The sequence below is a fragment of the Anarrhichthys ocellatus genome, unplaced genomic scaffold (assembly GCF_004355925.1).
Source record: "Anarrhichthys ocellatus isolate YVR2014 unplaced genomic scaffold, GSC_Weel_1.0 scaffold34, whole genome shotgun sequence".
Lineage (NCBI taxonomy): Eukaryota > Metazoa > Chordata > Actinopteri > Perciformes > Anarhichadidae > Anarrhichthys > Anarrhichthys ocellatus.
The window spans coordinates 2,716,787-2,730,892 of record NW_022280064.1 but is presented as its reverse complement, the minus strand read 5'-3'; the positions used below and the strand labels follow the sequence as shown (position 1 = coordinate 2,730,892).

Genomic DNA, 14,106 nt, shown 5'->3' with positions numbered 1-14,106 from the left:
ATATTCTACTCTTGAAAGGGTATACAATAAGCATCATTATTGGTTCTTTGGCATTCCGTATAAAAAGCATCACGCTTGGTGACATATTCATTTACAAACACTCACCCCGGTCTCTTATCATTCTGTTAGAGCGCATCATTATTACTCACGCGCTGTTAACACGCGGAATGTCTAAAGTGCAGTTTGGTTTCATTTCCCTCGCGGAAAATGTACCTGTGCGGTTCTTCGGAACAACGAGCCGGAAAGGTGTGCGTGCGAAAGGAACTCAACAAGGACCACTCAAGCGTGACTAGATAGCTCCCAGACTGCATCATCATCATCATCATCCTCCTCTTCATTATCATCATATAATCATGCATCATCCTCATCATCATCATCATCATCCTTATGATGTTGGTTACACTTTAGTTCCACTGCAAAATAGTTTGTAGTAAGTAAGTTTTTAGTTGGTTGCCTACAATGTAGGCTAATACAATGTAAAGTTTTGTAAATATAATACCTGTATAGGCCTGTGTGTGTGTGTATGTGAGTGTACAAGGCCTACTTTACGGGCTAGGCTACTCCGGATAAAGTTGAGTGATTCACAAAAAACAGATTTTCAACATCGAAGCAGCAAAGGCAAAGATATCCAAACTTTTAGTCCTTATGCCGGATCCTACATTTCCATGACCAGGTGGCAACCTCCGGTTCTGAAAAGTGAATCCAATGTGATAGTGCCTTAAACTTGCATTCTTTCAAATAGCCAGCAGGGGGCGACTCCTCTGGTTGCAAAAAGAAGTCAGATAGAAGTCTATGAGAAAATGACCCTACTTCACACTTTATTCCTGAGTAAACGTTGTAAACATGAGTTTATGGTCTCAATCTCTAGCTTCAAGTCTTCTTCAATACAGCATGATGTTCATTTAGTAAGTTATGGTCCATTTAGAGTCAAACAGACCATAAAGCAGGATTTGCTTCAGGGCGGGGCTACGTTGTGATTGACAGGTTGCTACCACGACGTTGTCCGGTCCGGGAGTTGTCTGATAACTTCTCTGTCTAGATGGCGACAGCCAAAACCAAGATGGCGGTGGCCAAAATGCAGAGCTTGAGGCTTCAAAACGGCGGTCCACGCACCAATGGGTGCCCCACGGTGATTGCGTACCTTCAGGCCGAGTTGTATAAAGAAATGATGTAGCCTACAATGTCCATAACTAGCATTTATTACCTCAGAGGAGTTAACGGAGGTTCTTTTCAGAGGGAAAAGAACCTCAGAGTTATTGTGATTGACTTGTGTTAGCATGTCCTGCTATCTAGCATGTAAGAGGCTAGCCTGCCAGCTAAAGTAGCTCACCAAATAGCCCCGGAGCAGTCCCTATATGTCACAGAGCCTCTATAACCCAAATAATTCATAATTAATTTCACTGTCCCCTTCTTTCAACCCACATGCAGCCTTTAAAAAATTTAACTTTCGAGCCCTGTAACCCCGATGACATCATTTATTTTATTCAAACTGGCTTTTGCATTTTCTTCAGGCTCCCCCCAGAGACACACGAGACATTACACATCTTACTCCTAACATCTTAAGCAGGGTTTCATTTGTATTGTTAGATTGCTATCACCAGGATCACCAAGCCAAATTCCTTGTATGTGTAATGTATACTTGGCAATAAACCGTTTCTGATTCTGATTATTTGTTTAATTTAGAAAACACGTGGCTCTATGCAATAAAATATTCTCAAATATACATGAAAATAGTAGACAGCAAGCCTTTTCTACACACATCTCTCTGGTTGGAGAAGGAGATGCAGTTCCACACATACTCGTACTGCTATTTTTTTAAGGCCCTTTTATCAATCTTTCACTTATGATATATTGAGTGCCTTTCATTTTCCAACAAAGCACTTTCATAAGCAGCTCCTTTTAGTGCAAGACGCTTACTCTCCACAGTAAGCCTCTCCTCAGAGCATGACAACAAACATGTTATGGAGACCTCAGCTGGTGAACCCAGACCTCTCTGTAAATCCCAAGCATGCAAACCCCTCAACCAAAACCACATTATCGACAGTGAGAGAGGCACCGCTGCAGAAAAGTCAGGCATATGACCTGCATTAGAACGGGTATGTTTCCGATAATGCGTGAAGAGGAATGTGCAAAATGAAAAGGTTGGCCGCTGCACGAGTAAAAGCATCCTTCTGAAAGGAAATGTGGGAGTTAAAGGGAAAGTAATTCCCTGCATGCTTAGCCTTATTAAATATGTAGCAGAAAGGAAATGTGCTCTCTTTTACTCTTTAGCCAGACCCCCCTTTGGCTGCCAACCAAGCGATGCCCACAGCCTGCACTTTCAGGTCAAAATCTTAAAATGTGGCCTCTTAGAAAGGTAATTCTTCAGAGGGGATTACACTATTCGAGACATCTCTTCGCCTGACCTTGGCCGTCCTGTGGCTGTCATCTCCTCTTCCTCAGCCACGAGCAAATAGAAGCCCTCCTCTGTTCTGCACTAGCATCCCTCCCGTTGCTTTAAATATTGAAGATGGATAATGGTGTTTGCGCTCTTCCCGAGGCCAAGCAAGAAAGCTTAGAGACGGAGAAGCAAGTGCACGCTCGTGTGTAAAAGCACACGCATGTCCTGAAACACAAGACGCCTCATTCAAGAAGAAGAGCGGGAATTCAACTTTACTCAACCCCATCTGAGTGAGATTTCTGTTGCTTTTTTTAACCCATTGACCACTACGATCACCGTCGGTACACTTCATACCATCAGATACATGCTTCCCATACTGTGTGTCTTTGTGTCAACGCTGTGAAGTCGCCATTCCTGCAATTCGGACTTCTTTGACATCAGTAGCTCCCCTCCCCCCTCACCTCTTGAGTCTAAATCCCCATTTAAATCTGTAGTAACAGCACAGATGTTGCATTACAACACGGAATAAGGTGCTGCATGGGTGTCATATCATGAACACGTCAAGCTGATGGATGCCTCAATTATCACATGTTTCGGTCAGCAGTCTTCACACCTGGGCAGCAAATAACAATATGAATTTCAATGCTGAAAGGGCTTTGAAAATATGCTTCATTCAATTAGTTTGAAGGTCAATAAATAAATACAAATTTGCAGAACTTTTGAGGATTTTTATTGTACCTTGATATGTTTTGAAAGGATGCAGTCAAATAAAACAATGCATTGTGCATTCTGAATTAAATAATGAACAAAAGCACAAAAATGGTAAAAGAAAAAATATAGACCTCAGCAGTCAGGCCAACTCATATAACAGTAACAAGCTGTCATCTTTCCCCCTTTTAAATCCCAATAATGTGCAAACATATGTTTATTAAATGTAATTGTAAACTCAGAGATACAAATGTAAATATCAGCCCCTTATTCATTTATTTCTTTTACTGTAAGTGCAGAAAAACTGGTGATCACAGTTTGGGAAGACGTAAGAGAGGTGGTCGGTGGTGCTGGTGGTGAAGGTATTGTGCATGTGTGTGTGAGGGGAGGAGGGAGGGTAACATGTGGTAGAGCAACAGATGGACACATCTGCACGGGCGACAGAATCCGTTTGCCTCTCTTGAGTTTGGGGGTTTTGGGAGATCTGTTGGCAGGTAAACGCTGTCCTCCAGAGGAAGAAGACAAAAAAAGCACTGACAACAAACAAACTGACAATCTCTCCATTAGGCTGTAGATAAGCCCACATGGAGATTTAAATATGTCAATCATAGAATCCAGGCAAACTTTAGAATAAAGCAATATTATAAGTTACAGGGGGCCTTGAGACTGCAATCAGGGTCTTGGTGAGGTGTCAGTAAAGGGGTTAAGGGGTGTGTTGTGGGCATTACAGGGGGGCCCCTTTTAGTCAGGAGTGTCCAAATGGAGCCTGTGTGTCCAGAGGTCTCTGGACGATGACGGCGGTGGCCAAGTCGGCCTCTTCTAGACTCAATTCTTTGTCGTTGAGTTCCCGGAAAGGAACGGACGTCGTCAGGACGAAAGGCGGGCAGCTCCTCTGGCAGCGCGCCACGAAATCTTGAACATCGGCGATCCTAGAGAAGAACCAGAGACCGAATTTTAGAAAGACATAACGAAAAAAAACATAACAAAGAAAGGCAGGACGGTTCATCAGCAGCAAAGCATCACCGCACAAATACTCTACTCTCTCTTGTGACACATGACGTCTCTCTGTGCTCGTAAAAAACATCCATTATTAATCACGGCCCACCATATACATGCGATCCTATGGCAGCCCGACACACACTGAGGCTCGCTGAAGGTTGGAGGGGTTCAGCCCTCCCTATCCTTTAGCTAACCCTGTTATATAAATGCTGCATCCCAGTTACGCAATCCCTCTCTGGGGATTTTATAGATCCACTCCGCTGCTACATCTCAGATTATGTTTTCTGCAGCCCCCTGCACTGTGGCAGGGGGATATAACATGCGCCGTGCCTTCGACTCCAGCAGACTAGAACAAAGCATTACGTAATCCTCAAACAAACCCCCTCGCCAGCTCCCAAGCTAGTACAAACAAAAATCTTGTGTCATCCCTTGAACTACTTCTTTTTCTGCGATGCTTGAGATTATGGGATTTACAGACAGCATAGCAGTGGTGGAAAGTGTCAAGATAGTCATTGCGCAGAATACTAAATCGGTCTTATGTAGATAATATTTGACGATGTCAAGCTCAGATGTGGAGAGATGCGTTTTGGCCTTTTGGACTTTGCGATACACACCGATGCTTTAGGTTGAACCTCTGCACCAATCTCCTGCCGTCAGCCAACCAGATCTGCAGGGCGGTAACAGGAAGGGCGTGGTCTAGTGTTACCATGGGAATAGGAGGAGATTCTCCGTCCTCGTGTACAGATGGTGACCTGGCCACTACTCTGGGCGCCACACTGGGAGTAGACAGAAATAAATAACAAATTAACGATCAGTTAAAGGTGCATGCACACAGCAAATGCATTGTGTATTTGTGTAAGTGATTAAAACTAGGTGTAGTCAGACAAACCCTCATAAAAAAATATTTTGGGACTCTCTGGAAAATGTCGTATTTATACGGCGTTATTAAATGTTGAGGCTCAGAGTTCATCAGGTCTGTTTGCTCAGATTTGCTTGTGGGTGTTTTGATAGCTGGATTTAGAAGGACACCTAGTGGTACAAATTAGTATAGCACCTTGGAACTTGAGATGGACACAACAAAGCCAACTCAACAGGTACATTATTGATTATTTAGGACCATATCTATATGCTTAATTATTATTTATAAAAAGTTCAAATCGTGTTTCAACACATATAATACTCTAAAATGTACATGTAATGTATTTACCTTGTAATATTATCACAACAGCGATCTCTTACCTGCCAAGTCGGTACCCTCGGCCACTGAAGGGGTGAAAGGCCTTTTTCCTGGGAACGTAGTTTTCTTCTGTCAGATCCTCCACACTGATCTCCAGCTCCTCCTCCTCCGCTCTACTCTCCCACTCTTTCGGAAGCTCCCTGGGGCAGATAAAAGACCGAGCATCAGAGTCTAGTCGGATCACTCAACATGACAAATGAGCACTAATGAGCATTATGCTTTATCTATCTTATGTCGCCGGGTTGTGGTCTTTGGGAGGGACCTCTTTACTGCTAAATCCTCTTTGCAGACTGATGGGGTTTGACTGTAACATTGAACCACATACAGACATGTTACTTTTGAGTTACATACACAGTACACAGGGTATACATTGTACATCTGTGAAGCTTAAAGGGTTTGTTTGCATCCGTGTAGCATTTGGTGACATCTAGTGGTGAGGTTGAAGATTGCAACCAACTGAAACTTCTCCCGTGTGCCAAGCGTGTAGGAGAACTACGGTGGCCGGGCGCAAAATGTGAAAACGTGACTGGCCCTGTCTTGAGCCAGATTTTGGTTTGTCCTTTCTGGGCTACTGAACGTGTAACGTGGCGGAGGAGAACCAGCTTAGTATTTAGATAGAAACGGCTGATTTTAGGGCCACGAAAATACATTGATTCTTCATTTCAGGTGATTATTAAGAAAAAGATGTTTCTTAATATTATATTCCACTTCTGCCAATAGATTCCGTCTTAATGTTACACAGTGCGCCTTTAAGTGAAATTTGTGGTCAATCTGAATGACTCAACATGCGTCATCTGACTTGGCTTTGCGGCCATTCTGCTACCTGGTGGAGATTTCAGGTTGGACAATAGTTGAGGGCAAAAATTACATTTTACGCAGACATTTAAACAATGTAATACTAGTTTAGCCTTAAGAAAAAGAGAAGTAAAAGCAATTACTTACTGACAATACTTATTTGGTATTTACGTAATGTAGTTCTCCGTAATTCTGTTTTAAACGGTGGTAAACTATAATAAAGGGTTGTTATTTTTTTTTTTAAATAAGTCAAGAAATCTTATCAATAAGTCACTGACACAGGTAACACTGGTTTGTTATGGACACAAGTCACATTCTCTCAATACAACCCAGAGTATTTAGTGATAAAGTAGAATGCCACAATGACAAAATAGAGTAATAATAATGCTGCTTTGTTATTTGCTTTTGATCGGCAGGAGAATAATATGAGTTCCAATACCCGACCATTACATGGAGCACTGTCCTCCATCTTTGATTGCTTGAGAAATGCGAGAGGAACAAATTAGGTTGTTTCAGGCACAAATAGCAGGTCAGAAGGAGAGCTGTTCAAGCCCAGCACGTGTTGAAGAAGTTGTTAAGTCACCGATATCAATCAAAGACCCAATCAGAGCTCAAGATATCATGGTCCTTTTGTGCTTTAAGGTTGTAAAATCTCACTCAATACAACTGTAACACCTTTACAAATTCTGCCATGGTCATTTTCACTCACCCCCTTTTGATGGAGTCCAGGAAGTCTTGATTCTCTGGTACGGAGTAGCTGCGGAACTCCTGATCATTTACAGTGAAGCCATCCTTCCACAGCCTCACCACCATCTCCACCTGGAAGGAAGGCACAAAAGAACCCTGATCAGCTGTCGCTGTATGTGCTGGACTCCAGAGCTGAAGGAAGGCTCTGCAGCGCGGGAGGTCAGCACATGTCATGTAGATCAGAACACTGTCTTCTGAATTATTTTAATGTTAGCCTAAATGTAATTCCCTTCTGCTCGTTTTTTTTAATATAATATGAATATATTACTGTATTTCAGTGTGTAGGTGTTAACTTTTATTATAAGTATTCATTCATTTTTAGGCTACAAGTCTACAAATGTATTGATTTAGTTCATCACATCTAAACTGCAATCAATCTGATTGATGTGTGGACGTAAAGAGGTTTTCCTGCATCGACCTGCAGACATTTGGCCCTGAAGATTTCGTGGTGTGAGTTAGTTGCTGACCTTTGATGTCCCCGAGGCATCGTAACAGATCTTCTCCACCTCCTCGAGGAGGTCTTCTACCGAGAAACTACGCCTCATTGGAGCCTCCTCTTCATTTTCGTCACTGACGGCCAATAAAGAAATAGACAAGTTTGTAATTCACTCATTACAGACGTCTTACTTTATTGTACAGAAACATTGCATTATTGAGTTATTGCCCCTAAATTATAGTACAGCGTGCAGGTTTGTGCGCCAGAAAATGCACCTCAAGAAACAAAAGTGCTCTCCTTCACCAACCAAATTGATTTCTCATTATTGATGCTTCACACATGATACTGACCAATGAAATCAAGTAATTGGGTTGCATTGCTATTTTTTTTTCCTTTAGGAAAAACGTTGATAGGAGATATGTCAACTATTTTTTGGGTGACTAAAATGTATTGAATTTTGAGTTTTCAACAACACAAAACACACACAATGCAAGACTAAATAAATAGATAGATGGATAGATTGACCAATACTGAGATGAATAAAAACAAAATGACACTAGACTAAGGTACCGAGTCAAATGTTCCATTTGATTATAAGGAATTTTAAGGAAAAATAGTTCGCAATTAATTTGTTGTGACTCACCAATTCTCATCTTTCTCACCCCCCACAGTGTCAATATCTTTCATGACGTTGTGTGTTTTCCATCTAAGAAAATGAAAATGAGCAAAGCAAACGTCACGATAGGGCCTACCGCTGCTTTAATTAAAGGCATCTTTAATACAATTCAACATTCAATTAGCTCAACGGTTTATTGTGTAAACGTATTCACGCGTTATTTTTTAAAGAGCTCTATAACGTTATCCATAAACACGATATTGTAAATTATGGTGGGTGTCACGCAGAAAGCCATGGACGCGCACAGAGCCCACGACAGAGGACCTGTGCATCATAACATGATCATAAACACACAGTACATGCTCATCTGCATGCGCGTATTAAGGTTACGGTCACATACTGATTTACCAGTCCGCGTTTCCTCGGTTAATCCCCGGGCTACACATCTGCAGCGGCCGTAAGGTTCGTGGGGCGGCTCTTCTGCTGAGCAATGTGTGACGTGACAGTGCCGTAAGTCGACTCCTCTCCTGTCGTAGTGAAACCAAACTGGGCTGCTGAGCTCAGCACTTCCAGCTTGGAATTGAAACCGATTGAGACTGATGATGCAGTATTAGATGACAATGGAAACACCACTAATGTTACGATATCTATCCATCTATCCATCTATCCATCTATTTATCTATCCATCCATCTATCCATCCATCCATCTATCCATCTATTTATCTATCCATCCATCTATCCATCTATCCATCTATCCGTCCATCCGTCCATCCATCCATCTATCCATCTATCCATCCATCTATTTATCTATCCATCCATCTATCAATCTATCCATCTATTTATCTATCCATCCATCTATCCATCCATCCCTCTATCCATCTATCCATCTATCCATCCATCCATCCATCTATCTATCTATCCATCCATCTATCCATCTATCCATCTATCCATCCATATATCCATCTATCCATCTATCCATCTATCCATCCATCCATCTATCTATCCATCTATTTATCTATCCATCTATCTATCTATCCATCCATCCATCCATCCATCAATCTACCTACCTACCTGTCTCTCTGTCTTTCTATCTTTCTGTCCGTCCGTCCACCATCTATATATCTGTCTGTCTGTCTACCTACCTGTCTGTCTGTACCGTCCTGTCTCCAGCTGTGATGTCCCGGTTGACTCTCCTTCCCCCAAAGTTATCACTGCATTCACACACTCACATCATGAGGGACGTAATGTCAATAATTAGGTTTCATGATATTATCACGAGTACAGTAAATTCCCTAATTGCACTGCAGTAATTGTGCATTTCCTATCATCCTTGTATTATATAGTGCATCTGTGGCACAGAGAGATGACACCACATCTGGACAGTATAATAAATTCATCCTTTGTATTTTTCAAAGTCAACGCTCTGCTATTCCTATAGAGGACGATATTAATACACTCTGGGCTACAACATCTGCCCCTCCATTGGACACTGAACAGTGGACTGCTATAGTTTAATTACATTTATTATCCCTTAATCTCTTCATCTAAGTATATTATTCTTTCACATCCAATATAAATTTTAGTCTACACCCCACCACACATCCATTAACTAAGAATGTTCTCAGTTTGAAGGGTTCCAGTGAGGGACGTTGCAGACTATCTACATTGCCATGCCCCCTACTGACCACCAGGAGCAGATACTGCTGCCACAACTGTGGTGATATACTGTAATACAGCAATACAGTCAGAGTCAATTAATTAATAAATGTATTAATTAATAATTAACTGACTATGTGGCTAAGTCACTTTAGTATGCATAATTCACAATATAACTAAAAACAGAGTCAGGCCAGGGCCTCTTTACTCTCTGATGAAGCCGACATAAGTGATCGAAAGGCTCAATAAATCCTTTATTTGACGGTAATTTCACGGTATATTGATGTACATAAGCCATTTGAAGAGTTTTTTAAGGCTTCAATCTGGTATATAGTAGTGGGGTTACCCATTTTTCTGGATCACAGATTCAGTAGCTCCATGCACACAAACAAAAACAATAATGATTTGATTGTGCTTTTTAAATGGCATCGCTTGAACCCCAAAACACGAAACAGATGGCTAGCACAGTTGCATTTTCAGTCAAGCCAGAAATAGAAGAGGCTACACACACACACACACACACACACACACACACACACACACAAGTGCACACACATGTTTGGGGACCCCACTGTGGTCCCCAAAGTGGGGTCAAGGGATCCCACAGGGTTTCTGGAGACGATCACTGGAAGTTCTAAACTTTTACTTCATAGTGTGATCAAAAGGTTTCAGACATTCTGCAGTAGAGACGGAATGACAACAAAACATACTGGTTCTTTGTAGGTTCAACCAGTTTAATTCTGCTTGATGGATATTATATTTAATATTGTCATTATACAATAATGTGGGAACCAAATGGTGTGTGGAGAACAAGGCGAGGAGCGACACTGAAAACAAGAAGAGAGGACAATGATGGTCATTATTTCAATAACTCTGACAACATGCATTATGTTTATAGTAAAGAACTTTAAAAGTTTGATATTTAATCTTTAGTTATCTTGAAAAATATATTTGATGATGTTTTTATTATCATCTCCACAGTTCTGGAGCGAATGACCCCGCTCCAGGTTTTACATGTTTGCATAGTTTTGATCACAAACTTTCTGATGTTAACTTTCTACACGTTACAAAGGTGACTGATTCGTTGTACGTAATGTTCTCTTTGTGAAGAAGAACTTTTTCTTCACATAACTTGGAGTCTGCCCACTTCCATCTGGTTTGCTTCCGACCCGTCCCACTGCTGTTCATCTGAAGGGTACACTGTGTACTCAAGCTTACAAACGTCATATTTACTTTTTCCTCACTTTCTTTCTCTTTAAATATTCCTTCAGTGATTTATTGTGCTTAAATAGTAGCCTGCTTAGTTGATAGACTTTAATTAACTATATGGAATTCAGTATCACTAGTATTCACTGGACATGTTTCTCCTGTAAATAACATTTTGTTTCTGTTGATTATTATGGTCCTTGTTTATTTGTATAGTAAGTATATGATACTAGTTTGTGTGTGGCAGTAGTCCAGTCAGCGAAAATGAATGCACCTGACAAACAGACCTACATCCACTTCAGAGAGAGAGAGAGAGACAGGAAGAGAGAGAGAGAGAGAGAGAGAGCGAGAGATAAAGAAATGGCGCCTCGATGCTGCGCTCACTGAGGCAGTCTTTGGAGCCGGCTAAAGGAGATCCAGTGAGGGTTAGGCAAAAGGAGAAACGAACGTTACTGAACTAAACATGGTGAACACAAGGAAAAGCTCCCGGCCGGGGAGCGGTCCCTTCATCTCCTCGAGGACTAGGTCGTCGTCAAGAACCGAGCGAAACTCTGAGGAACATGTAAGCCGGGTTTCTTTTCTTTTGCACCGGCGAGCGCTAGCTAGCTCCGCTAGGTAGCCCGTGGCCTCAAAGGTGCTCCACACAATGTATTATTCACGGCAAAGCACGGGAAGTGTTGACACTTGACACCCACCCAGTCACGCAGATACACAATAAAGGACTTCAATGCAGCGATTCCTGCGCGTGTCACTCGCACTTAACGTTGTTGCACAAGCTTGTCAAATTACAAGCTAGCGATGTTAGCTCCTGGCTAGCTCTAAGTTGAGTTCCCTTTGTGTTTGGCAATTTTTAGCCCGACTGACTTGCTTGCACCATTGTCTCCATAAATATCTCTAAATAAAGACAACTGTGGTTTTGTCGCGAGGCTATCGGCACGTCTTCACGTGGCCGTCCCGGACGCATTGGCGTGGTTTATTTTTCTAAAATGTGAAGAGACAAAAGCTTCAAGTGAAGCTAGCGTGGCTAGCTCGGCAGCTAGCTTACAGTGGGGGAAGGGAGTCCCGGGTTCAAAACAGTTGACTGGCTCGAGTCCCGTATTAAGCAAGTCTGAACTTTGTGAACTTTCCTGTTGTGAATGCCCCCCAAAAGACCCGGATGCAGCGGGCTTTTACAAAAAAAAAGTGTTTTTTAAAAATGCACATTTAGTGCTATCTTTGTGCTTCTTCGAAATGTACACTAAATTAATAGCTTGTGTTTTCACTGTGGTCGCGTGACCTACAAGCACAGCATGACAGCCTTTGTCTCAAAATGTAAACATTGAGATTACGCAAGTCTCGTGTCGCGGCATTACTTACGGGTATTACAGCACTTGACACAGACGAACTCTGATCAGATAAATTATAGATGATCAATGGCACATTCTCGAGTTTTAATGGGCTGTTTGGCGAGAGTTTAGATTTTCGAGTCATTCCTGGCTGCACTGCTGACACGTGATAATGCGATCTGTGATTAACAGGCTTCAGAGTGGTGCACCTAACACGTTCACGATGCTATTTCCCAATAATATTAATTGTTTTTGCACACTTAATGCTCAACCATTTCCCTCAATTTTCTGTGTCCAGATTGACGATGTTTGGGAAATGTTTTTAAATGACTTCCAAGGTGCACCCATCAGGCCACAGCTGTTCGTACTTTATGCACTGCTGCGTCTATCCAGTCAGTCAGTCTGTCAGACAGACCGTCTCTGCAGGCATCGCAGACAGTTTCCTATGACAACAGTGAGATATGCTCTCATATCGGAGGGGAAGTTGAGCTGTGAAGGGCTTGAGGATCAAGGGCACATGTCTGGATGGCGCTCTGTTGTGATTCGGGGAATACATCGACAAGGAGTTTGGTGCGAGGCGCCTTGTCTCATCATTATACTCGTCTTTTATGTCGACGTGGAGTTGATTTGTTACTGGAGCAGTTTGTTCATGCTTGCCTGTTATTTGCTTAATATTCTGGCTTCACACGGTGATTGACGGGGGTGAATGTTTTATGCAAAATAATTGTCAAGGGCTGTCGCAGTATATGACGAGGCCTCCTCTGTTTTATTTTCTCTTGCATGCTTGTTCTGATTGTCATTTTTTGTGTGATCCTTGTTTGTTCAACAGAAGGAGGCCAGTAGTGATGTGAGCAGTCCCAGCAGCCCGCGGCTGGCTCCCCCTTCCAAGCGGACGCGGCGACAGACTGCCTCCGAGCCAAGCTCCAGCGATACCTCCCCGTCCCCACAGACTAAGGGCCAGAGGGTCAGCTGGGAAATTCCCACCTACCGCACCAGGTCAGCTGCTGGCCTTCGTTTCGCTCATCATGAGTATCTCTGAATGGGGTTGCATAATTTTTGTGCACCACTACGATAGGCTAGTGCATTGCTACACACAGTCTTTAGCAGAAATAAGTTCAGACAAAGTTTGAATAAGCAGCACTTTCTCTAGACCGCTATTTGTTGCCGCTGAGTCAGAGTTCATTCTTCTCATGTCATGAATTGCAATCGGACGAACTTAAACGTGAGCTCCCAACGAACCTTACTGTGATTAATCCAAATTTTTTGACTTTGTTTTGTTGTTCTATTTCTAGGTTGTCCTCTCGCATAATGCAAAATGGACACGGTAATGCACTTCTCTTTAAATTTCTCTCTTTTTATTTGAAAGCCATACATTGAACGTATAGTTTGAGAGGCATACAATTAAAGAAGTTGGTCTCTAATTCAAGTTTTGTCAATGCTGCAGCCCATATGAGTCACAGGAGTGAGCAGAGTGGAGGTGGAGATCACTCTCACATGAATGGCCACGTGGAGCTGAAGAGGAGCTGCCGGGGGAAGAAGAGCAAATTTGAACACCTCAATCAGAGCCTGCTGTTTGACCAGCTGGTCAACAGGTAAGCTACCAGTTGCTCTGCTGACACGGCCTTTCTTTGCAATATTGTTTCCAACACAAGAGAAACTGGAAGTGGAAGATTCATCTTGGAACATATTGAGTTGGACTCCTTATACTTAGATTTTATTTTTATGAAATTGTTGTCCAGGTCTGCTTCCTTCACAAAGCTTACCAACAGTATATACGGCACAATCTACTTTAAGTATTTGGACATTAATACGTCAGTTTTATACGGAGTATCCCTAACTTTTGAACAGTGCAGCAGTATAGTCAGGGCTACAACTCCTACACTCCTGTTCTCTTAATATGCATGTGAATACCCTCCAATTAGAGATGATGTTCAGCATTTCACCATCATAGTCATTCTTTACAATTAGAATAAGAAAGACTTTACTGTCTGTCCAAAACTG

General features: G+C 42.2%; 2 protein-coding genes across 6 annotated transcripts in view; one reads left to right on the top strand and one right to left on the bottom strand.

Annotated features, from left to right (window-relative positions):
• Positions 1 to 3,087: 3,087 nt before the first annotated feature.
• Positions 3,088 to 8,429, bottom strand: ubxn2a (UBX domain protein 2A). 3 transcript variants are annotated; one of them, XM_031866107.1, is made up of 7 exons: positions 8,319 to 8,429; positions 7,946 to 8,008; positions 7,334 to 7,436; positions 6,829 to 6,938; positions 5,327 to 5,464; positions 4,702 to 4,863; positions 3,088 to 4,017 (listed from the first exon to the last, which is right to left on the bottom strand). In XM_031866107.1, exons 2-7 carry the CDS (start codon positions 7,987 to 7,989, stop codon positions 3,834 to 3,836), a joined length of 741 nt encoding a protein of 246 aa, XP_031721967.1. In that variant the 5' UTR covers positions 7,990 to 8,008; positions 8,319 to 8,429; the 3' UTR covers positions 3,088 to 3,833. The 3 variants fall into 3 exon arrangements, with proteins under 3 accessions (XP_031721967.1, XP_031721968.1, XP_031721969.1); XM_031866108.1 differs by having other exon boundaries at positions 8,327 to 8,429; XM_031866109.1 differs by lacking the exon at positions 7,946 to 8,008 and having other exon boundaries at positions 8,319 to 8,426.
• A 2,711-nt stretch (positions 8,430 to 11,140) lies between these two features.
• atad2b (ATPase family AAA domain containing 2B) overlaps positions 11,141 to 14,106 on the top strand; it is a 69,075-nt gene continuing 66,109 nt past the window's right edge. For all 3 annotated transcript variants that reach the window (XR_004213396.1, XM_031866158.1, XM_031866157.1), the window contains exons 1-4: positions 11,141 to 11,342; positions 12,935 to 13,101; positions 13,398 to 13,429; positions 13,550 to 13,697. Coding sequence is in view for 2 of the 3 variants with exons in the window: in XM_031866158.1 (XP_031722018.1) it covers positions 11,244 to 11,342; positions 12,935 to 13,101; positions 13,398 to 13,429; positions 13,550 to 13,697 (446 nt within the window). In the remaining variant the exon portion in view is untranslated. The remainder of the gene's footprint in view (positions 11,343 to 12,934; positions 13,102 to 13,397; positions 13,430 to 13,549; positions 13,698 to 14,106) is intronic.